This window comes from Microcaecilia unicolor, chromosome 2 (assembly GCF_901765095.1).
Source record: "Microcaecilia unicolor chromosome 2, aMicUni1.1, whole genome shotgun sequence".
NCBI lineage: Eukaryota > Metazoa > Chordata > Amphibia > Gymnophiona > Siphonopidae > Microcaecilia > Microcaecilia unicolor.
This window is the reverse complement of record NC_044032.1, coordinates 224,652,125-224,676,537: the sequence shown is the minus strand read 5'-3', so window position 1 is coordinate 224,676,537 and position 24,413 is coordinate 224,652,125. Positions and strand designations below refer to the sequence as shown.

Sequence of the window (24,413 nt, the reverse complement as noted above, 5' to 3'; positions counted from 1 at the left end):
GCCATGGCAGAGAAACTCCACAGATGCTCTGTCTGTCAGCAGTGAGAACTTGGTGTGAGCAGGACATGTCAGTACTGCACAGCTCTGGAGGTTTCAGCGGTGGCTGGCCTGTCTCACTTGTTTCCTCCTGCAGCGGTTGCGGCTCCTCAGTCTTTGGCACTCAGTTCAGAAAAAAATGCACACTCCCGTCTTTGCGGGAAATGCAGCCATTTTGCCCTCTCTTGCTGGGTCAGAGGAGTGTCCCTCTCCCCTGCTGCTCCATTCAGCGGAATAATTGGCAGTGGTGTTGCCGGAGCAGTCAGGAATCCTGGGGGGAGGGTTCCCTTCTGAGTTTGTTCTCCAAAATGTACCAAGCTTTTTTATTTAAAAAAAAAAAAAATCAGGTCCCGCTTCTGCTGCTTCAGGAGGGGGCTTAGGTAGGCAGTCCTGGGATCTGGAGGAGGATCAAGCCTCTGATCCAGATCTGGAAATGCCATCTCTGGAGGAGGCAGATGTATTAGGGCAGTTTTTGGAGGACCCCGGTCCAGCGGACCCAGGTGCGGAATCTCTACTCCCAGGGGAAGATCCTTCAGTTGTTAGGATTTTTCATAAGGAGGACTTGCAGGACCTCATTTCTTTGGTGCCAACTATGTTATATTTTGAGGACGAGCAGCCCATGGCAATAGAGAGCCGTAAGGTGGATCTTCTGGTTAAGGGCATTAAACATCCGGGTAAAACCTTCCTGTGCACCAGGATATTAGGGACATCATTCAGGCCCAGTGGGATGTGTCGGATTCTCCTTTCATCCGGCTTGGTCTGTGGTGCGGCTTTATCTAGTTCCGGATGTGGACAAGTCCCTTCTTACAGTGCCCGTGGTAGGATAAGAAGTCTCAGCTATGACTAAGTGCAATATGGGACCTGTTGATGGAGGCACAGCCCTTCAGGATCACTGGATGGAGGCTGTAGTCTTTATCTCTTCCTTAGTGGTTCAGGCAGCCATCTGTGGTTCCTTGGTGGCTAGGGCTTGCTTCCGGTAGGCCGAAAGAGTCTTGGATAGAGCTTCGGATGATTTGTCTTTGATATATGCAGAAGTGGCTAAAATTGAGATGGGTTCTGCCTTTAGTGGATGCTTTGTATGATTTGCTGAGGGCCTCTTCTAAGTCCATGGCCTTAGGAGAAGCAGCGCAACAATCTCTTTGGCTAAGAGGCTGGTCCTCAAATGCGGCTTCTAAATCTGAGTAAATTCTCTTTCTAAGGTTCATTAGAGATGAGTTGGACAAGTTAGTCTGCAATCTGGGTGATAATAAGGTTCCTCGCCTTATGGAGGACCAGCCTAGAGCATTGGGCCGTGGCTCACTTTTCGGCCGCAGTCGGGGGCAAGAAGACAGGTAGAGGAGCTCAGTCAGAGGTCAAGGTTTTTCCAGAGAGTCCTTTCAGGGATTCAGAGAGATGGCAGGGAGCCCGAGGCCTCTTTCCAGTCAATAGCCCGTCCTTCCTAATGAAGGTGTTCGGGTCCAACCTCTGATACCTGTGGGAGCTCGTTTAACACAGTTCTGTTGAAGGTGGTCCAGGATTACCTCTGATCAGTGGTTGTTACAGGCTATTTGTGATGGGTATGCCTTAGAATTTGTGCATCTTCCAGACTCCTTTCTGGAGTCTCTCTGCCAATCTTGCAGCAAGGCGAGCACGGCCCGAGACACTTTAACATGGGTTCTTGAGCTGCAGACTATTTGTCTGGTTCCCTCCTCGGAAGTCAGGCAAGGCCATTATTCCATGCACTTTGTAGTTCCAACGAAAGAAGGGTCCTTCTGCCCAATTTTGGATCTCAAGGCGGTCAGTCGGACCCTCAAGATAACCACTTTTCGAATGGAAACTCTTCACTCGGTGATAGTGGCCATCAGATTGGGAGAGTCTTTGATGCCTATCTGCACATTCTGATTCAGACTAGCTACAGCTTCTCACATGTTCACCAAGGTCATGTGAGGAGCTGTAGCTAGTCTGAATGGAAGCACCCAAAATTGAAAATGCTTGACTAAAACCGCAAAGCGAAAAAACCATTGGTGCATGGGCCGAATCAGAATGTGCAGATAGGCGTCAAAGACTCTCCCAATCTGCCTATGATAGAAACATATCAGTGGCTCTCATTGTATCCGCTGTAAACCTAGGACATAAGGTCCGATAGATTTCTTAGGGATTCTCTTCATATATAAAAAAATTTTTGTAATAGCTATATAGCCACATATAGTGTCATTTTGTCTACTTTTGTATTAGTTTACCTTAATATGGTTCTTTCTGTCCTTAATAGGTCTTCTTTTGAGCCTTTGGCTTGTTCTCTTAAGGATTTGACGCTCAAGACAGTATTTTTGGTGGCTATTGCCTCAGCTAGGAGAGTGTTAGAGTTGCAGGTGTTTTCCTGTAAATTGCCATTTTTTGAAGTTTTCAAAAGAGCGAGTGGTGTTACATCCCATTCCTTCCTTTCTTCCTAAGGTTGTGTCGCATTTTCATTTGTCTCAGTCAGTAGTTTTACCTGTCTTAGGTTCTTCCTATGGCTCTGAAGACCAGCAAAGATTGCGGACTCTTGATGTCAGGAGAGTCCTTAAGCATTATCTGAAGACTACGGAGGAATTTCGACGTACAGATCATCTTCCTGCTCATTGGTGGTTCTTGTAAGGGCCTAGCGGCTTCAAAACCCACCATCTCCAAGTGGCTTAAAGAGATGATTGCTTCTGCTTAACTTCTGTCTGGGAAGCCAATTCTGAATGGAGTCCAGGCCCACTCTACCAGAGGGCATGCTGCTTCATGGGCAGAGCATTTCTTGGTGCCACCTTTGGAAATTTGTAAGGCAGCAACTTGGCCTTCCTTGCATTCATTCTCTAAACATTACAGACTGGAGGTTCAGTTTGTCAGAAAGCAATTTTTGGTGCGAGGGTTCTCATGGCAGATTTGCAGGGGTCCCTCCCTTAAGAATACTGCTTTGTTACTTCCCATCAGTCAGATCCTGGGCCAGTCCAGAGGGACGTTAAGGAGAAATTAGTTCTTACCTGCTAATTTGCTTTCCTTTAGGCCCTCTGGACCAGCTCAGATCCCACCCGTTTCATTGTTGATAATGGACCAATAGTCCATCTAGCCCAGTATCCTGCTTTCATCAGTGGCTAATCCAGGTCACAAGTACCTGACAGAAACCCAGTTAGTAGCACTGCACCTACAGAGTTGGCTCCAATGGTTGGGGTTACACATGGCAATAGAAGGCTTAGCTAATTTCCAGCACCTCTCTTTTGTAGCATGTGGTCAGGGAGATAGAAGTGGATGGTTCTGGTTTTCTCCAGCTTTTTTCTCCATTAAGCAAGTGAGGAAGAGGAGCCTAATGGGTCACTCACCTCCATCTCCTCTTTGCTTCAGTGGTTTGGCAGGTAGAAGGATTAAGGTGATCCTATTCATCCTGGTTTATCTTTCTGTCAAAGTGGAAAGGAGGAGGCAGATAACTCCACCAGTCTCGGTTCTCGTTTACTTTGTTGTGTGGGTGGAGAAGAAAAGATAGCCTACCCTGCTTATTTCATGCTATTCTATTTCAGCAGTAGGGCAGACATGAAGGAAGAGGCAGATGGGCTGCTCCCTGCAGTGCTGACACCGTGGCAGATTTGGTTTTCTTGAATTCTTGTACCCCAGATTCCTATCATGTCTATACCTCCCAGAGGCTGCATCCTTCCAGGCTGACATTCACTGATTTTAGCCCTTTAAAAAATAAAAAGAAATACATGTTACTTTTGTAAGATTACGCTGGGTTATATTTTGAGGAGGTTTCTGTCGAATTTCCACATGGAAGGTATCCTTTGACAGTTGGGCACCAAAGTAATTTTTGTTTATGGAAGGATATAGAATGTATTGAGCTTCAGTATGTAACAAAAGCATTGCCAAAATGGGGATTGTAATCCACTCACTTTGTCACTAGAAAATAATCTGATGATGTGTTTTAAATTGTTTTTCAAAAATGGATAAAGTAGTGTGGCTGACACATTACATAAAAAATGTGGCAGATAGAGACCATGGAGCTCGTTTTTGAAAGAAAAAAACCATCTAAAAAGTGGCATGGCATAAAAACAGCATTTGGAAGTTTTTCTCACAAAAACGTCCAAATTGGTATTTTCAAAATCTATTTTTTAGATGTTTTTCTAGTCTGTTTGTCTGCAGTGCATCCAGATCTCAAGGGGGCATGTTAAGGCCAGGATCTGGGCATCCTAAGGACGTTTTTCAGCCATAATGGAACAAGAAGACCATCCAGGACTAAAACTCTAAGAGTCTAAGAAAAGAAACTCCCAAATCACTAATGTTGAAACACATACCAGGAAATGTAGATGGAAAGTGATGACCACAAATGCTCGCAGTCTAAGCAATAAAGTTCATGACCTTCAGGCCCTGATGTTGGAGGCAGACTTGGATGTTGTTGCAATCACGGAGACGTGGCTCAATGGTTCCCATGAATGGGATGCAAACATACCAGGCTATAATCTATTTAGGAAGGATAGAGAGGGTCGTAAAGATGGAGGAGTAGCTCTGTGAGGAATGATATCACTGCAACTGAAATGACAGGGACCTGGGGAAAGGAAGAAGCGATATGGATCACCTTAAAAAGAGATGATAGAACCTCTGTCCACGTGGGTGTTGTCTACAGACCTCCAACACAATTGGAGGAATTAGATAAAGACCTGATCGCAGATATTCAAAAGTTGGGAAGCAAGAGAGAGGTGCTACTGCTGGGAGATTTCAATCTGCCAGATGTAGATTGGAAGGTTCCGTCTGCGGAATCGGAAAGAAGTAGAGGGATCATGGATGCTTTCCAAAGTGTTTTGCTCAGACAAATGGTGATGGAACCCACGAGGGAGGGAGCGACACTGGATCTGGTGCTTACAAATGGGGATAGCGTGTCAAATACCTGAGTGGGTGCCCACCTGGGCAGCAGTGACCATCAAATGGTTTGGTTTGATATAACAGCTAAAGTGGAGAGCGGCCACTCAAAACTCAAAGTCCTGGATTTCAAGCGTGCTGACTTTAGTAAAATGGGGGAATACCTGAGGAAGGAGATGATGGGCTGGGAGGAAGTACAAGAAGTGGAAGGACAGTGGTCCAGGCTGAAAGAAGCTATAAATAGGGCCACGAACCTTTATGTAAGGAAAGTAAATAAAAGCAAGAGAAAAAGAAAACCGATATGGTTCTCCAAGCAAGTGGCTGAGAAAATAAAGGCTAAAGAGTTGGCGTTCCAGAAATACAGAAAAGGAACACATGGAGGAATACCGGATGAAACTGAAAGAAGCCAAGAGAGAGATACGACTGGCAAAAGCACAAGCGGAAGAACAAATGGCTAGAAATGTAAGGAGGGGTGACAAAAATTTCTTCAGGTATATTAGTGAAAGGAGAATGACTAAAAAGGGAATTGTGAGACTAAAAGATACAGTGAACCGCTATGTAGATAATGATGAAGAAAATGCCAATTTGCTAAATAGATACTTTTTGTTCTGTTTTCACTGAAGAAAATCCTGGAGAAGGACCGCGAGGGACTGGCAAAAGTACACCTGAGAATGGAATGGATATAGCACCGTTCACAGAAGAGAGTGTGTATCAACAACTTGGAAAGCTAAAGGTGGACAAAGCCAAGGGACCGGATGGGATCCACCCCAGAATATTGCGGGAGCTCAGAGAGGTTCTGGCGGGTCCTCTTAAAGATTTGTTTAATAAATCCTTGGAGACGGGAGAGGTTCCGAGGGGCTGGAGAACAGCGGAGGTGGTCTCTCTTCACAAAAGCGGTGATAGGGAAGAAGCTGGAAACTACAGGCCGGTAAGCCTCACTTCGGTTATTGGAAAAGTAATGGAAGCGATGCTAAAGGACAGGATAGTGAATTTCCTGGAAGCCAATAAGTTGCAAGATCCGAGACAACATGGTTTTACCAAAGGGAAATCGTGCCAAACGAATCTCATTGAGTTCTTTGATTGGGTGACAGGAGAATTGAATCGGACGAGCTATGGACGTAATCTACTTAGATTTCAGCAAAGCTTTTGACATGGTTCCCCACAGGAGGCTCTTAAATAAACTGGATGGGCTGAAGATAGGACCCGAAGTGGTGAACTGGATTAGGAACTGGTTGACGGACAGATGCCAGAGGGTGGTGGTGAATGGAATTTGCTCGGAGGAGGGAAAGGTGAGTAGTGGAGTGCCTCAGGGATCGGTGCTGGGGCCGATTCTGTTCATTATATTTGTGAGTGACATTGCCGAAGGGTTAGAAGGTAAAGTTTGCCTATTTGCGGATGATACTAAGATCTGTAACAGAGTGGACACCCGGGAGGGAGTGGAAAACATGAAAAAGGATCTGAGGAAGCTAGAAGAATGGTCTAAGGTTTGGCAACTAAAATTCAATGCGAAGAAATGCAAAGTGATGCACTTAGGGAATAGAAATCCACAGGAGACGTATGTGTTAGGCAGGGAGAGTCTGATAGGTACGGGCGGAGAGAGGGATCTTGGGGTGATAGTATCTGAGGATATGATGGCGACGAAACAGTGTGACAAGGCGGTGGCTGTAGCTAGAAGGTTGTTAGGCTGTATAGAGAGAGGTGTGGCCAGCAGAAGAAAGGGGGTGTTGATGCCCCTGTATAAGACGTTGGTGAGGCCCCACCTGGAGTATTGTGTTCAGTTTTGGAGGCCGTATCTTGTTAAGGATGTAAAAAGAATTGAAGCGGTGCAAAGAAAAGCTACAAGAATGGTATGGGATTTGCGTTACAAGACGTATGAGGAGAGACTTGCTGACCTGAACATGTATACTCTGGAGGAAAGGAGAAACAGGGGTGATATGATACAGACGTTCAAATATTTGAAAGGTATTAATCCGCAAACGAACCTTTTCCGGAGATGGGAAGACAGTAAAACGAGAGGACATGAAATGAGATTGAAGGGGGGGCAGACTCAAGAAAAATGTCAGGAAGTATTTTTTCACGGAGAGAGTAGTGGATGCTTGGAATGCCCTCCCGCGGGAGGTGGTGGAAATGAAAACGGTAACAGAATTCAAACATAACTGGGATAAGCATAAAGGAATCCTGTGCAGAAGGAATGGATCCTCAGGAGCTTAGTCAAGATCAGGAGGCGGGGCTGGTGGTTGGGAGGTGAGGATAGTGCTGGGCAGACTTATACGGTCTGTGCCAGAGCCGGTGGTGGGAAGCGGGACTGGTGGTTGGGAGGCGGGGATAGTGCTGGGCAGACTTGTACGGTCTGTGCCAGAGCCGGTGGTTGGGAGGCGAGGATAGTGTTGGGCAGACTTATACGGTCTGTGCCAGAGCCGGTGGTTGGGAGGCGGGGCTGGTGGTTGGGAGGCGGGGATAGTGCTGGGCAGACTTATACGGTCTGTGCCCTGAAGAGCACAGGTACAAATCAAAGTAGGGTATACACAAAAAGTAGCAAATATGAGTTATCTTGTTGGGCAGACTGGATGGAGCGTGCAGGTCTTTTTCTGCCGTCATCTACTATGTTACATTTTGAGCTAGACCTGTTTTTTTTATAATAAATAGGGCACAAAAAGTTGCACTAAATGACCAGATGACCACTGAGGTTATTTTACTGTGTCTCAGGGGATTTGCATCGTAATGAGATGCAAAATATACATTTGCATATTTTGCATCTCATTACTGCCTAACCTGCAGCAACTTAAATATGAACGATTTTTAGTCAAGTGGTATTAAGGCCATTTAAGTTGTTTTAAGGGCCAAATAAGTCAACTTAAAGCCCTAATTCAGCTTGATGAATTCCCCCCCTTAATACATGAATTGGTGCACACTGTTAGCACATGAGTGTGGTAACTCTTATTTCAATTGCATAACTGTGCACTAATTGGTGCATTAACTGCATGTGTGTTAGGTGGCTGGAACTGGGCAAGTTATGGGTAGAGAATGGGTTTGGCCTTCAGTTTGCAGTTGATCATGATACTGTGTGCTTGTGAGGTTGATTGCAAGTTTCATTATTCATTTATCACAGGATTTAACAAAAAGTACTGGGTTGCTAGTTAGTAACTTCTGCCCTAAATTCAGTGGTGTGCTGGAGCCGGCTCGTAAGAGTCATTACATTTTTTTTTTAAAGAATTTTGGGAGCCAGCTGTTAAAAGTAGGCCCCCCTGGCTACTTTAACAACCGGCTTACAAAATTTGGGCTCAGGCCCCCTTCTGAACACCCTTTTACTTTGATGGTGGGAATGCTGAGCCCTGCCAGCCAAATAAATAGGCTGCTGCCGCTCTTCGCTGCTTGTTTCCGGCGCTGAGCTGCATGCTGGGACTTCTCGCACATGCTCAGAGCATGCTTGAGAAGTCCTGGCATGTGACTCAGAGCAAGAAACAAGCGACAGAGAATGGTGGGAGCAGCAGCAGTCCATTCATTTGGCTGGCCAGCAAAGGTATGTCTAGTGCCTCCACATGGGAGAGGGGAACGTATTGCCCCCTCTTCAATCCACCCCCGGGCCTCCTCAAATTGCAGAGCCTGTTATTAAAAATTTACCAGTGCACCACTGCCTAAATTCCATGCAAATTTATTGCCAGGATAAGCTTCATAATTCTTTTCTATTAAGGATAATGTGCTTTTTATATGCTGCAATGTTCAAAGATTTTAATATAAAATTTAAGGGCTTGTCATCAGAAAAGGGATCTTCTGGAGATGTTGCGGAGACATTGGATCATCTTAGTTTAGCCTTTAATCTTTTTTGTCTGAATGTGCTTTGGTCTGATTCCGTAATGGGATGGGTGGGGGGGGGGGGGGGGGGGGAAGAAAAGAGATAATATTTTTTTGATAGGCTAAGTAAATACAAATTTGTAGAATGCAGTGATTTTTAATTTCAGTTTATTTTACAATTCATTTTCTTTTCTTTCATCTAAACTTGCTTTAGATAATGAAGAGACAGCTAGTAAAATAAGTGAGGATGAACAGGATGAGAACGATGTTACCAGTATAGCATTCCATTACGAAGAGAAGTCGGAAAATGCAAATCTGTGTTCATCTTTAGGTGAGCAAAGAGCTGTAATGTTTTATGATTCTAAACCTTTTTATTAGATAAGCACTTTAACCTGGTCCAAAATTCATCTTCCCCGAAATTCTATAAATGATGCTTAAAATTGCGTGAACAGTTGAATTGAATAACATGCCAATAATTGGGTGCTAGTAATTATTGGCATTAATTGAAATTTTAACACGTATTTTTAGTTGCGTGGATCTGCGCATGCATTTTACACAAGCTTCAAAAAGGGGCATGGCCATGGGAGTGTCATTGACGGGTCAGGGGGGCGTTCCTTCAGTTTTTGTGTGCTGTGATAGCATAAGGGGATTTTGTTCCTAATTTAGACACGAGGATTTGCACCAGGGTTTACTTGGTATAAATACTTGTGTGTAAAGGTAGCCGCCAATCCTGGAGCTAAAGTATCCTATATAATAATTCTCACCTCCAACGCTCTGACGCTGCCTGGGACCATAGCTCACTTGGATGTGGTCTGCTACCTGCTGTAGATAACACTGACGTCATACATCCCTTCGGGTCTGCTGCTTTCCCTTCTCTGAGCTCTGACTCTGGTCCCGCCCTTGCAGAAACAGGAAATGAGGGCGGGACCAGAGCGAAGAGAAGGAAAGGCAGTAGACTCGCTGATCCTGCTTGCTCTTCAATGCTGCCGATGGGACCCCGGTAAGAGAGGGGGAGAGGGGGGTTGGCGATTTTAGAGGGGGGGGACTGGCACTCGGAGGGAGGACAGAGCGAAGGAGAATGACAGACGGAGGGAGTGTGGACTGCAATTCGGAGGGAGAACAGAGTGAAGGAGAGTGACAGAGAGAGGGAGGAAGCCATGGAAATCGGAGGAGAGGAAAGGGGGTCGTGGGACTTGGAGGGGACAAAGGGAGAGAGCGAGGGGGGGGGGAGGAAAACCTTGCTAGCGCCCATTTCCTTTCGTACCGAAACGGGCCTTTTTTACTAGTGTTCTATAAATTGTGCCTAACATTCAGTGCCATTTATTGACTAGTGCTTTGGGGGTCTTTTACTAAGCTGTGGTAGAAATCAGCTGGCGGTAAATATTGAGACGCCCATTATATTCCTATGGTTGTCTCTGCATTTATCACCAGCTAATGTCTACTGTGAGCTAAAAATGCTACTACAGCTTAGTAAAAGACCCCCTTAGTGCATTAGATTTTCAGCACCTGGGGGAAGGCCGACAGTCGTTCAAAACTGCATGATTCGGAATAAGGTATTTATCAAAGATAACGCCAAAGCAAGGAAGATAGTGTATCCTGATAGCAAGGTTGCAATAGAGATGGTAGTAGACCAGGTGTCTTTAAAGAAAAAGCAGACAAAAGATTTCAAATTAACACTGCCAGTTGCTGAGCAAGATGTAAATAGGAACAGAAATATAGTTTGAAATGTCTATATGCAATTGACAGAAGCCTAAGAAATAAGATGGGAGAGTTAGAATATATTGCACAAAATTAAAAATTAGATATAATAGGTATCTCTGAGACCTGGTAGAGGGAGAATTACCAGTGGGACACTGTCATACCAGGGTACAAATTATATCGTACTGATAGGGTGGACCGAATTGGTGGAGGGGGGGGGGGTAGCATTGTTAAGGAGGGCCTTGACTCAAATAGATTGTAAATTCTGCAGGAAACAAAACACATCTTGGAAACCCTATAGATTGAAATTCTATGTGTAAAGGGGAAAAGGATAATGATAGGAGTGTACTACCGTCCACCTGGCCAAGATGAACAAACAGACGTATTGGATTTCCTGTTTATACTTACTCCAATACATTGGAGCAGAAAATCATAGTGAGAAAGCTTGACTAAATCACCAACCTCCTGGATTCTGTATAGTGCTCCTAATGTTCCGTGCTGAAATCCAAGTCTATTCTATTATAATGCATGTAGCTTAATTCTAATCAGTGGTGATAACAGGTCTTAACGAGCAATAATGAGCACTAATTGGGAATAAGAATTTACACCCACAACTCGCTAAGTGTATTCTGTAATGCGCTGTGCCTAAATTCTAATGCGCGCAGCTAAAAAGGGGCGTAGTTATGGGTGGGGAAATGGGTGTTCCAAAATTTGTGTGCATTGTTATAGAATATGCCCCTCTGCGCCTAAAGCTATGCGCCGGCATTTCACCATGTTTCTCTTGGTGTAAGTAGAAGCACCTAGTTTTAAGTGTTGTGATATTAACTAAGCATATTCTATATACCGTGCCTAAATATAGGGGCAGCTTACAGAATATGGTTAGGCGGAAATTTATTCTGTGTGGAGTTTTTAGGTGCCATATATAGAACCTGGCCCCAAGATTTTAATGCCTCCCTCCCCCCCCCCCCATTTACAAAGCCGCTTGGCAGTGCTGACACAGTCCATTCAAAGTGATTGTGTGTCTTGCTCCGCCAAAGGTTGAGCAGATTACGGGTGTGAGCTCTTGGATCCAGCCGGAGACAGCGGAGTAAACCCCTCCTTCTCCAGAGGACAGCCGACCCACCCCCACTCTTCGCCTGGGAAGGCCGCCGTTCCCTGGAAGTTGAGCCTCCAGGTGCGGGCAGCCTACAGGGCTTCGGGAACAGGGGGCGGACAGGGCTTCTGGAAGAAGCAGACAGTGAACAGGGAGAGCCAGTAGCAGGCAGTGGTCAAGACAGGCAGCGGTCCAGGAGAACCAGTAGCAGGCAGTGGTCGAGGCAGGCAGCGGTCCAGGAGAGTCAGTAGCAGGCAGTGGTTGAGACAGGCAGCGGTCCAGGAGAGTCAGTAGCAGGCAGTGGACGAGACAGGCAGAGTCTGATAGCAAGGTGCAGAGTTCCATCCAACGATGCGGAGCTCTCAGGAACGAGAAGCCGAAGCACTGGCCAAGAGGAGTGGTGCTCCTTAAGTAGGCCTTCCCATTAGCGTGGGGCCCCAGCTGGTGTTTCCTGCGGATGAGCCTTTCCGTATCCAATCCAAGATGACGCCAGTCACCGCTTCCCCTGCTTGGCCCCGCAACCGGAAGAGACGCCGGCTATCCACCGCCGGCGCCATGTTGCAGGGGTTCCATAGCGGAACTGGAAAGCCGGCCACCGGCGGGAACAACCGGCGATCCTCTGCCGCCGGACTAAGGTAATGGCCGCCTTTCCCTTCCGGCGGGCGATGGCCGGCCACCGGAGGACCTGCGGCGAAGGCCGGCCATCCCTGGCGGCCCCGGGTCCCACGGTCCCCCGGCGCCAGCGGCGAGGAGGCGCGCGTTGGTCCCGGCGGAAGACGGGACATTGTGTCAGCATTAGCACACCGGCAGTCGCTAGCGCAGGTTTGTAAACAGGGAGGTAAGAGTTTTTTTTAAAGGTGGGATATGAAGAGTTAAGCTTAAGGGTCAGAGGCAAAGTATTCCAGAGTTGAGGACCAATGTAAGCAAAAGCAATGGCTCAAATGGTGTCCAGTTTTATGATGGAGGGAGGTGAAGAAGGTGGCGCTGAAAGGAACGCAAGGGTCTGGAGGAGTGATATGGTATAAGCAGTCTCAAGATGTATTCAGGGGTAGGTCTTTGTACACAAGGAGAAGGAGCTTCTGTGTGATCTGGTAAGACACTGGCAGCCAGTTACTTTCTGGAATGAGGTTCATTTACTTCAAAATAAGTTGAAATTTAAAGGGAACCCAGTGAATTCTTAAATTAGCCAAAAAGTAAAAAAAAAAAATTATGATACCAGAGAAAGTAGTCCAATATTGCTCAAGATGGCAGCTGAATGAAAACTGAAAGGTATGTTATAGTATGTTAGTCATTTTGATTGACCAGGTGTTTTAACAAATAGAGGTGGTTCTGAGTTGGAGAGTATCTTATCTAACAGAAAATCACAGGCCATATCGAAGAAACCAGTTGTCCCACATATATATATATATATTTTATGGCAACAAACTGAGCTGGTTAATGGGAGGAATGGAATTATGGCTACATTCAAAAAGATGTCTTTTAAAAATAAAATAATCCAACCAATTTGAGGCATATTTCAAAAGAAGAGTGCCAACTAGGAGAGCGAGAGAGTTTCTTTCAATTGTGACACCTGCACTGCACTGATTCTTGACCCTATAAATGGCCAGACATGTAGAGATAATTCAGCCTGCATCATTGTATCATTAAACATTAAAAAATACAGATATTTGTGCCAAGATACATGACTTTATTTTGCTAAGATGTACTCGTTACATAATATTTTACACAATTTCAGGTTTCAAGCAGACATTGTGAATTAATAAGATAAGCAAAAGAAACTGAGGAGAATGAGCACAGCAGCTTGAAGTGCTCATGGAAATGGCAACTTATTAAACAGAATAACAGTATGATTTTGAATTAATGTATTTTGTTATTATATTTTTAGGTACAACAGTGCTTACAAATGACACTGGAACATGTACACCAAAAACAGCAGGCTAGTATTATATGTGCATTTTTGTGTGTGCATGTATATAGAATGTGTGTGTATATATAGTATATGTATATATATATATCAAACATATAAATGGCGAGTGTCGTACTCACTCGCAAATGCGCAGTAGAGACCCTCTCTGCCCCGCCCCCACGTCAATACGTTATGATGGGGGCGGAACAGAGAGGGTCTCTACTGTGCATTTGCGAGGGACGAAACCGCCGTCGCTAACGCTCCCCCCCCCCTTCACCCGGCCGGGCCCTCGCTCCGCTATTGAAACAGGGAACGCAGCACACAGCTCTGCTGAGCTGCCGTCCTTCCTTCTTCTTCTCTGCCTGTGTCCCGCCCTTGACGACGTTACATCACACGAGGGCGGGACACAGGCAGAGAAGAAGGAGGAAGGCCGACGGCAACTCAGCAGAGCTGTGTGCTGCGTTCCCTCGCTGTTTCAATAGCGGAGCGAGGGCTCGGGTCAGATGGAGGGGTGGCGGCGACTCGGGGGGGCGAGCTCGGCGGCGGGGGGGCCTTGCAGCGGCGACGGGAAGGGGCTTTCAACTCCCCCCCCTTTCCCCGTTTTTACGGGCTCAACGGCTAGTATATATATATATATATATATATATATATATATATTGTAGAAAGTTTGCATCATTTCAAACATCTACACATTTGTTGTGTCAGTACGTCAGTCTTGCATGCATTTCATGCTGAACGTTTTCCCACTCATCAACATACCATGCTCCACACTTTTCAGGGGGAAAAGTGTTATATTGGGGGACAAAGTATATACTGAAAAAAGAAAAGTGAAATGCAATAAATTGAGAAGGCTTCTACCCCCTGAGCCAATAATTGATGTAACTTCTGCCAAGAAGCTTCTATCTATGAGTTTATACATTTGTTTGTCAATGTTATCCTGTTCTTCTTTACAAAACTGTTCAAGCTCTGTGAAGTTTGAACATAAGAATAACCATACTGGGTAAGACCAATGGTCCATCTAACTCAGTATCCTTCTTACAACCGTGGCCAATCCAGGTCAGAAGTGCCTAGCACAAACCCAGATAGTAGCAACATTCCATGCTACATGTACCAGGGCAACCAGTGTCTTTCCCCATGTCCATCTGAATAACAGACTATGGACTTTTCCTCCAGGAGCTTGTCCAAACCTTTTTTTTAAACCCACATACGCTAACTGCTGTTACTAGATCCTTTGGAGAGTTCTAATAGACAGTAGTCCTTCATCATGTCACAGATTTTTGACTGGACTGAGGTCGAGGCTCTGATTGGGCCACTCAAGGACAAGGACATTTTATCTTAGAGTTTTTAGCCATTCCACTATAGTTTTGGATCTGTGGTTTGGGTCAATGCCATGTTCAAAATTGCTATAGAATATGGCCCTCTGCGCCTTAAGTCTACGTACCAGGGTTTATGCCATGTTTTCATTGGTGTAAATGGAGACGCATAGTTTTAGGCACTGCGATATCAACTAAGCATATTCTATATACCATGCCTAAATCTGGGCACTGCTTATAGAATACGCTTTGGCGGAAATGTTTTTCGTTAGGGGCCAGGTATAGAATTCCCCCTAGGCGTTTAAGTGCAATATTCAGTCCTTGGACTTTGTAAGCTGAACGGCTTAAAGATAGGATTGCTATTTATGCGGCCCAATTTAAGTGGTTATCTTGTGTGCCTAAGGGCTGAATATTGGCACTAAACTGCATAAGTGGCAACTTCACCCCCGGAACACTCACATATTAGCCGGCTTCAGCGCAGGTGCTAACCGCGAATATTCAGTGGCACTAACTGGTTAAGGCCCACTGAATGTTGGTAGTTAGCCACAGACAAGCGATGGGCAGGAGCCTTTCCTGCCTGCTTTAATTGTTTTGAATATCGGCTGGCTTGTTTTTTTACTTGTGGAAACAGCTACTGTGAAGTTGTGCAGCGGTAGTAGGCACACCTCAGGATAGCACCTACTTTTATGCAATATTCCCCTTACTCCAACACTTGGTGCTTAAATGTATGCTCCATTTGCATGCTTAAATTTATGGAATACCAGCATTTAAGTTGGGAAGTTTACACTTGTGTACATGAGTGGTAGGTGAGCACTAAGCACTGACGCGCAACTTGCAGAGGGGCCCTTTACTAAGCCGCATAGGTGCCTACACACATCCAATGAGCGCCAAATTGGAGTTACGGCGTGCCCTTGGAATTACCGCGTGAGACCTTACCACTAAGTCAGTGGTTTGCGGTAAAGGTCTCAGATCCAAAATGGACGTGCGGCAATTTTCATTTTGCCGCGCGTCCATTTTCAGCAAGGCACTAAAAAAGTGCGCGCCCAAATCCCGCGTCTACACTACTGCAGGACATTTTTCAGCGCACCTTAGTAAAAAGACCCCTTAGTGTGTGAATGCAAAAGGGGTTTTCACAGGAGAGAAGCACGAGTGAGGCCTGGACATGATCAACATTTATGTGTATAATTTATAGAATACTGTAAGTTACATGCTAAAACCACATTTTGCCGTCACCATGGAGTAAGTGGGCCTTCCTAAATGTAGACAAGTTGATGACAAGTTACTATTTTATTACAGAATTTTAGTGCCTAGATGCCGTTAATGAATTAGCGCTCAGGGTTGCATCTAGGCACCTAATTTGCATTACTTGTTTAAGGAATTGCCCATGTCCCCTGGATTCTGTATAGCTCACCTAACATTCCGTGCTGAAATCCAAGCGTATTCTGTAGCAGCGCATGCAACTTAATTGGCTTAACAAGCCAATCAGCATTGTTAACAGCACTTAACAAGCAATAATGAGCACTAATTGGTAGTAATTAGAATTTACACTCATAACTCGCTAAGCGTATTCTGTAACACACTGTGCCTAAATTCTAATGCCTGCAGGCAAAAAGGAGCGTGGTTATGAACGGGGAAATGGGCATTTTGTGGGCGTTCCAAAATTTACATTCATTGTAATAATAATATGGCCCAATACACCTAAATCTATGCACCGGAATTTACCCCACATTTTCATTGGTGTAAATGAAGGCACATAGTTTTAGACGCTAGGATATCAAACGTATTCTTTATACCATGCCTAAATATAGGTAACCCTTATAGAATACATTTAGGTGGAAATGTTTTCTGCATGGATTTTCTAAGCGCCATATATAGAATTACCACCTTATTTGTTGGCATTCCCAGGTGTATAGTTTGGGTGGAGCAGAGACAGAGTTGCAAAGTATACACGTTTCACAAAATGTGCATACATGTACATATTTACACTGTTAGAGCAGATGTAAATCTAAACAAGAGAATTTGTGTGCTACTGGGGAGGGCCTTTGTAGGAGGAGATTTATTTAAACACGTGTTTCTATTGCCTTTATAAAATAGGTACTTTTAAACATTTGTTTAGGTGCTATGTTATGAAACTGCTTCCTCCACTCGTGTGCTTTTGATTGGTTACACCAAAGCATAAAGTTGTTAGGAATGCTATAGAAGCAGAACTGGGGTGGACAGTTACACAACCAACTAGTCCATGGTTTTTTTTTTTTCTACTTCATTTTCTAAGAATTTCTGGGAATCTATTTTTCACTGGTTGTAGGGTAAGTTTTGCAGAAACCTGGAACAAACACTGTGTTAATGCATTTTACTCACAGTTTATAAGGCAAAAAAAAAAATGAACATTTTGAAAAGTGATGTAGATGTTCTGTCTCTCTCTCTCTTGATATCTATATCATTTACATAAATGTTTATTTTTTAAACAAATACTGAATCTTGTTTCTCCTTTGTGGAGAGGTTATAAATGTATCATTTTTTGTTCTAGAAGGGTCACAAGACTTGGCTCATGGTAACATACTACGACAATATCAGAGAGAACTTGCCAAGCCAGGCTTAGAAGGAAAAAATGTAATAATTTGCTCACCAACAGGTAAGGAAATAGAGGTACTTGATTCTGAGTCTGATTCACCTGCAAGGTCTCCACATTCCTCATGCTGTGCTGAAGCTGTCTTGCTCAAGAAAGTTGAGAAATTATTATTATTATTAATTACTTTTGTACCCCGCGCTTTCCCACACATAGCAGGTTCAATGCGACTTACATAGTAAATAGAATTACAAAGTCTTGAAGGAGAATGTTACACGTTGTAGTAAACATAGTAGTAGTGGGGTTTTGAGGATATGTAAATTGAGCATGGAGCAGTAAACAAAGATAGGATGAGCAAAAGGAGAAGAGATTGGGAGGGGTAAGGAGTAGGAAGGATGGAGAAGAGATTGAGGAATGAGCATAAGGAGATATGTGACCCACTGAGCAAAAAGATACCAAAAGTGAGGTATGTGACTCTATTTATACCACAAGATAGAGGGATATCAACTACATAATCCTACAAGAATTTCAGCCTCAGAGAGAAATGTTTATCAATAAAAAAGTAATTAACCCCAGAAATCAAATACCCCACTTCAGGTACCTGCAGTTTTTAGGCTGTAGAACATGAGAAATATCAAAGTTGTGAAAAAAATTGCATAGTCGCATTGTACTGACCTTATAGTACACAAAACTTTCAAAAATGAAAGTTGCTCCTCCAAACTTTTATAGCCTTTATCTCTGCTATTGGCATCCCTATTTCTGGTACCTTTTCACTCAACAGGTCACATTCTCATGTGGATCCCCTCGTGGTCCTCTCTATCACTAGACAAACTGGCAAGTGTTGTCACATGGGCTATCAGAAGGTTCCTGAACATTTTGGAAACTAGTTTCGACTTTGCTAATAGACAAATTGCCCGGTTTGTCTTTTTATAATCTGGAGTTGAGGAAAGCATGTACTGCCCAGGTACAGGTTCTGATAGTGCCAGGCTATATTATACCCACACTTCTTGGTTTCTGCTGCATTTTTTTTGACACACGAGTCTTTGCCATATGAGGTAGCAGCTGAAGCCTGGCTCCATAAGCAGGATGTGAATTTGTTTGCTTTAGAATAGTCTCCTGCTGATTGTATAAACATGTAGTATCCATTGGTCCAGACATAAGGCAGTCTTTCTGTCTAATAAGATATTTACCTTATTAGTTAGCCCTTGCTGCAAGCTTGAGGTGAATTTGTGTGAGCTGATAAAAGTTCTAGGTACCGTGTATTAGATTGGATGATTGGTATTACTGGGTCTTGCAGAACAGATTTTGGGGCCCTTTTACCAAGCTGTTTAAAAAGTGGCCTGTGCTGTTTTTAACGAGTGGGTTTCCTGTATACTGAGGCCACTTTTAGTGTGGCTGTAAAATGGCCGCAATATATATTTTTTCCATTAATGGCCTTGTGCTAATTTCTTAATTAGCGCGTGGCCATTAGAATGGGAGCCCTTACGCCATCTGTTTTGTAGGCGGTAGGGGCTCCCATGCTAATTTTGTGCTAATCGGTCCATGCACGCCAATGCCCATGCGCTATCAGATTAGTGCACAGCATGCCTAATCTCCACCGCCAAACTTACACCCTGTGGTAGTGCCTTTTCAGGGCTGCCGAGAGACTAGGCCGGGCCCGGGGCAAGGCTGCCCCGCCTCTGCTCTCCCCCCGCCGCTGCCGCCCCCGTTGCTCCCCCCGCCGCTGCAGTCCGCGGTCTCACCTGCCTGCCTCCACGGCTCCGGGCCCCCTGCATTCAAGGCGGCAGTTGCAGATCGCCTCTCTTCTGGCCTTCCCTCCCTGTGTCCTGCCCTTGTCTGATGTAACTTCCGGTTTCCGCAAGGGCGGGTCACAGGGAGGGAAGGCCTGAAGGGAGGCGATCTGTGACTGCCACTTCGAATGCAGGGGGCCCGGAGCCAAGGAGGCAGGCAGGTGAGACCGGGAACTGCAGCGCCGACGGCCTGACCCCGGCGCCCCCGGGCCCGGGGAATTTTGTCCCCCCTGCCCCCCCCCCCCCACCCGGCAGCCCTGTGCCTTTTTAACCTGTGGTAAGCACGCTTTAATGCTTATCACAGCTTAGTAAATGGACCCTTAGTAAATGGACCCAATTGAATGATGTAGTTCACATGGGTGTGTGCAATAAACGTTTGTCATGACGTAAAAAATTAAACAATGACTCATGAAGCTATAGGCTTATACTCTATATTGGTGCATTACAGCACATCTAGTGGTGGTTATGGGACATGCAGTGCACTAGCTATGTGAACTGAGAGAGAAAGTTTTGTTATTAATCCTGATTATTTTCCTTGTTTTCATGTATCAAGGGTCTGGAAAAACTATTGTGGCACTTGCGATATGTGAACATCATTTTAAAACTATGCCCAAAGGCAAAAGAGGAAAAGTTGTCTTCCTGGCCACTAAAGTACCAGTGTATGAGCAGCAAAGAGAAATCTTCAAAAAACATTTTGAAAATAAAGGGTATGTACATTTTCCCCATTTTTTGTTACCTTCCTTGTACTGCAGAAACATTTGTCTTGAGGGAAAGGGAGAGGGTGGGTGTAGCTACAGTTTTTCAGCACTTAGGTGCGAATCAGAACTTCCAAGGAAGTGAGAATGAAGCATGTGGGTCAGGGGTGTAGCTAGGTGGGGGCATGGGCCCCCACAGATTAAGCCCTGGCCCCCTCTACTTTTGATTCCCCCCCCCCCCCCCCCCCCCCCCGCTGCCGACCCTTCCCTGCCACTTTGGACACTCCCCCCTCTGCTGACCCGCCGCCGCTGACCCTGCCCCGTCGCCGCCAGGTACCTTTGCTGGCGGGGGTCCCCAACATGGTCACTAGAATATAAACAGCTTCTACAACTATGCATTGCCAGAAAATAATAATACAAAGTTTGCAGTCTCAGTTTTCTTTGAATAACATTTATTTATTTATTGCATTTGTATCGCACATTTTCCCCATCTAGGTAAATTGTTGGTGCTGAATTTGAATATTTCATATTTAAGTTTTTCAGCATTTTTCTGAAATTTGACACAAAGTAGGCTGAAAAATTGCATGATATGATTTTCTTGAAAGTTTGGACTAAGCTTCCTCCCCAACATTAAGCTCAAATTACCGTATTTTTCGGACTATAAGACGCACTTTTTTCCCCCAAAATTTGGGAGGAAAATGGGGGGTGCGTCTTATAGTCCGAAGGTAGCGGTTTTTTTTACCTCCGTTCCGTATTTACAGGATTCCGTGTTCCCTGGTGGTCTAGTGACGTCGGGGCAGGAAAGAGCCCCCTCTTTCCTGCCCATCGCGCTGCTCTCCGTGCTTCTCAATGCTTTCCGACGGTCTCGGCGATATTCAAAATGGCCGCCGAGATTCTCGGCGGCCATTTTGAATCTTGCCGAGACCGTCGGAAAGCATTGAGAAGCACGGAGAGCAGCGCGATGGGCAGGAAAGAGGGGGCTCTTTCCTGCCCCGACGTCACTAGACCACCAGGGAACACGGAATCCTGTAAGTACGGGACGGAGGTCCAAAACCCGGACAAGACGCACCGGAGCACCTAGGTTTTAGAGGAGGGAAAGAGGAAAATTTTTTTTTTCCTCTTTCCCTCCTCTAAAACCTAGGTGCGTCTTATGGTCCGGTGCGTCTTATAGTCCGAAAAATACGGTAAGTAATAATTTGCTAGCTTGCTGATAGAAAGTTTGCTAATGTAAAGCTAGAAGAAACTTGTCTTTGATGTATATTTACTGAGATATACTTAGCTGAAAGAGTACAAAAACTTTTATTCAGAATTTTACCCTAATTTTAGGCACAAATTTCTTATTAGGTATCAGGTTAGACCTTTTTCTTTGTAATTCTATTGAAAAGATAATTTTTTTTAATTTCCAGGATCATGGGTTTTTTAAATGTTTGCTTTTCTTTTTTTGTTTTAGGCCCAGAAAGATCTGTGGCCCAAATATGGTCCAAAAATAACCAAAATTATTTATTTGCTCAGTAAGTTTTAATATTCTGCTAGCTACATTATAGAAGTATTGCTTGACAAAACTACTTTAACATTTTTCTTTGCTAGCATAGGGACCCTTTTACTAAAGGGTGGTAGGGCTACCATATGGGTAGAGTGCGGGAAAACAGCTCTACCACTGGGCATGCCCAGTCACCCAGCAGTAGTACTATGTTCAGTGCACACCATTTCCTGCACCCAGAAAATAAATATAATTTTCTAGTGCGGGGGGGGGGGGGGGGGGGAGGGGGGAGAGCATTCCCAGTGGTAATGGGCAGCGCATGGCCATTACCTTGAACCAGGAGCCAGTAAGGGCTCATGCACTAAATGGCCACACAGTAACGTTTTTATTAGCGCATGACCATGTACTACCTCCATTGAAAACAAGGGGTTTTACAGCCTTGGTAAAAAGTGGCTGGAGCATGCAGGAAACCCATTTGCTAAAACTACCACTGGCCACTTTTTAGCATGGCTTAGTAAATGGACCCTTTAAGTGAATGCAGCAAAGGCACAACAACATTAATTCATGGTACAATATATCAGCAAAGGTGGCAAAAACAATGGAACAATAGCCTTTTTATAGATACATTGACCTAAAATTTTCATTTACAGTAGACAGAACAGTCTCTGGGTAACATTGTCTTCCAAGCGTAGGTGCTGTAGGAGCAGGAGGGGTTGCAATAATGTGCTGTTTCATTCTGTAGTGATACAAGTTTATGAAGTTCTTAAAATTTTTGTGCTGAGCAGAGATTCATCACTACAGTAATGAAATAGCTGTGACATCAAAGCAGTAGAGCAATGCTTGGAGATGGGGTGGTTCCATGGGATTGGAGAAGAGTGAAGGTGGTCCCTCTTCACAAAAATGGTGACAGAAGAAGCTGGAAACTACTGGCCGGTAAGCTTCACTTCGGTTATTGGAAAAATAATGGAAGCGACGCTGAAGGAAAGGATAGTGAATTTCCAGGAATCAGATAGATTACAAGATCCGAAACAACATGGTTTTACCAAAGGTAAATTGTGCCAAACAAATCTGATTGAATTGTTTAGGTGACCAGAGAATTGGATTGAGGACATGTGCTAGATGTAATCTACTTAGATTTCAGCAAAACCTTTGGCATGGTTCCTTATAGGAGGCTCTTGAATAAACTTGACAGGCTGAAGTTAGGACCCAAAGTGGTGGACTGGATTAGGAACTGGTTGACAGACAGACACCAGAGGGTGGTGGTTAGTGGAATTCATTTGGAGGAAGAAAAGGTGAGTAGTGGAGTGCCTCAAGGATTGGTACTGGGGCCGATTCTGTTCAATATATTTGTGGCATTGCTGAAGGATTAGAAAGTAAGGTTTGCCTTTATGCGGATGATACCAAGATTTTTAACAGAGTGGACACCCCAGAGGGAATGGAAAACATGAAAAAGGATCTGCAAAAGTTAGAAGAATGGTCTAATGTTTGGCAATTAAAATTCAATGCAAAGAAATGCAGAGTGATGCACCTAGGGTGTAGAAATCCAAGGGAAATATATGCGTTAGGCAGTGAGAGGCTGATTTGTACAGACAGGGAGAGGGATCTTGTGGTGTTAGTATCTGAAGGAGATGAATCAGTGTGACAAAGCGGTGGCCGTAGCCAGAAGGATGTTAGGTTTTATAGAGAGAGGTGTAACCATCAGAGGAAAGGAGATGTTGATGTCCCTGTACAAGTTGTTGGTGAGGCCCTACTTGGGAGTGTTGTGTTCAGTTTTGGAGGCCATATCTTGCTAAAGATGTAAGATGACTTGAAGCAGTCCAGAGGAAGGTGACAAAAAATATGGGGCTTGCGCCAAAAGACATATGAGAAGAGACTGGAAGATCCGAATATATATACCTTAGAGGAGAGGAGGGACAGGGAGATGGACGTCCAAAAAGTGACATAAATTGGCAAATGGACGTCCATCTCTTTCGAAAATGAGCCTGATAGTAACATAGTAAATGATGGCAGATAAAGACCTGAGCAGTCCATCTCTGAGACTTCCAAATCGGTATAATCGAAACCCGATTTTGGACGTCTCTGTCGGAAGTCCATCGCAAAGACATCCAAATCTGAAGGGGGCGTATCGGAGGCGTGGTGGAGGCAGGATTTAGGTGTTTCTAAGACTTGGATGTCTGAGCCATAATGGAAAAAAGCAAAGACGTCCATGACTAGATGACCACTGGAGGGAATCGGGGATGACCTCCCGCTACTCCCCCAGTGGTCACTAACCCCCTCCCACCCTCAAAAACATAATTAAAAATATTACTTGCCAGCCTCAGATGTCATAGGTCCATGACGGCGCATGCAGGTCCCTGGAGTAGTTTTATAGTAGGTGTAGTGCACTTCAGACAGGTGGACCCAGGCCCATACCCCCCCTAACTGTTACATTTGTGGAGGAAACAGCGAGCCCTCCAAAACCCACCAGAAACCCTCTGTACCCACATATAGATGCCCCCCTTCACCTGAGGGTAGCTGGGGGTACTGGGCTTTTGGGTTTTTTGGGGGGGCTCAGCACACAAGGTAAGGGAGCTGTGTACCTGGGAGCATTTTATGAAGTCCACTGCAGTGCCCCCTAGGGTGCCCGATTGTTGTCCTGGCATGTTAGGGGGACCAGTGTACTACAAATGCTGGCTCCTCCCATGTCCAAATGGCTCGCAATTGGTCGTTTTATACTTGGACGTCTTTGGTTTTGAAAATTGCCGAAAATCAAAGATCTCCAAATCTAAGGACGTCTATGGTATTTTCGAAACCAAAGATGGACGTTCATCTTTTTTCAAAAATGACCTCCTCCCCGCCTCCGAATTTGGATGTTTTACAAAGACATCCAAATTCCAACTTAAACGTTTCTTTCGAAAATGCCCCTCTATGTAACACAGAGGATCTCTAATTAGAAAACGAATGGTTTAAAAAAACAATTGCATATGTGTTTGCATGTTAAGTGTTGCTTAGATGGCAACTCTGGCTGTATCAACTAAGGCCGGTGCTTGGCTGGCTTGTATGGTCTGAGTCCCACATATAGCAATCCGGCTTAGGATGGCCTGGAGAGAACTTTGAAGTAATTTGGAACATGAGGACAATGCTGGGCAGACTTTTACAGTCTGTGTCCTGTAAATGACAAGACGGATTCGGATAGCCCCATCAAAAAAGCCTCAAGACA

The 24,413-nt window shown here is 44.8% G+C and overlaps 1 protein-coding gene across 1 annotated transcript in view; it reads left to right on the top strand.

The window, feature by feature from the left end:
- Nucleotides 1-24,413, top strand: part of DDX58 (DExD/H-box helicase 58) — a 103,091-nt gene that overhangs the window by 21,674 nt on the left and 57,004 nt on the right. Inside the window, exons 5-8 of the mRNA XM_030193733.1 lie at nt 8,888-9,004; nt 13,350-13,400; nt 17,211-17,315; nt 19,593-19,746. Coding sequence (XP_030049593.1) covers nt 8,888-9,004; nt 13,350-13,400; nt 17,211-17,315; nt 19,593-19,746 — 427 coding nt within the window. The remainder of the gene's footprint in view (nt 1-8,887; nt 9,005-13,349; nt 13,401-17,210; nt 17,316-19,592; nt 19,747-24,413) is intronic.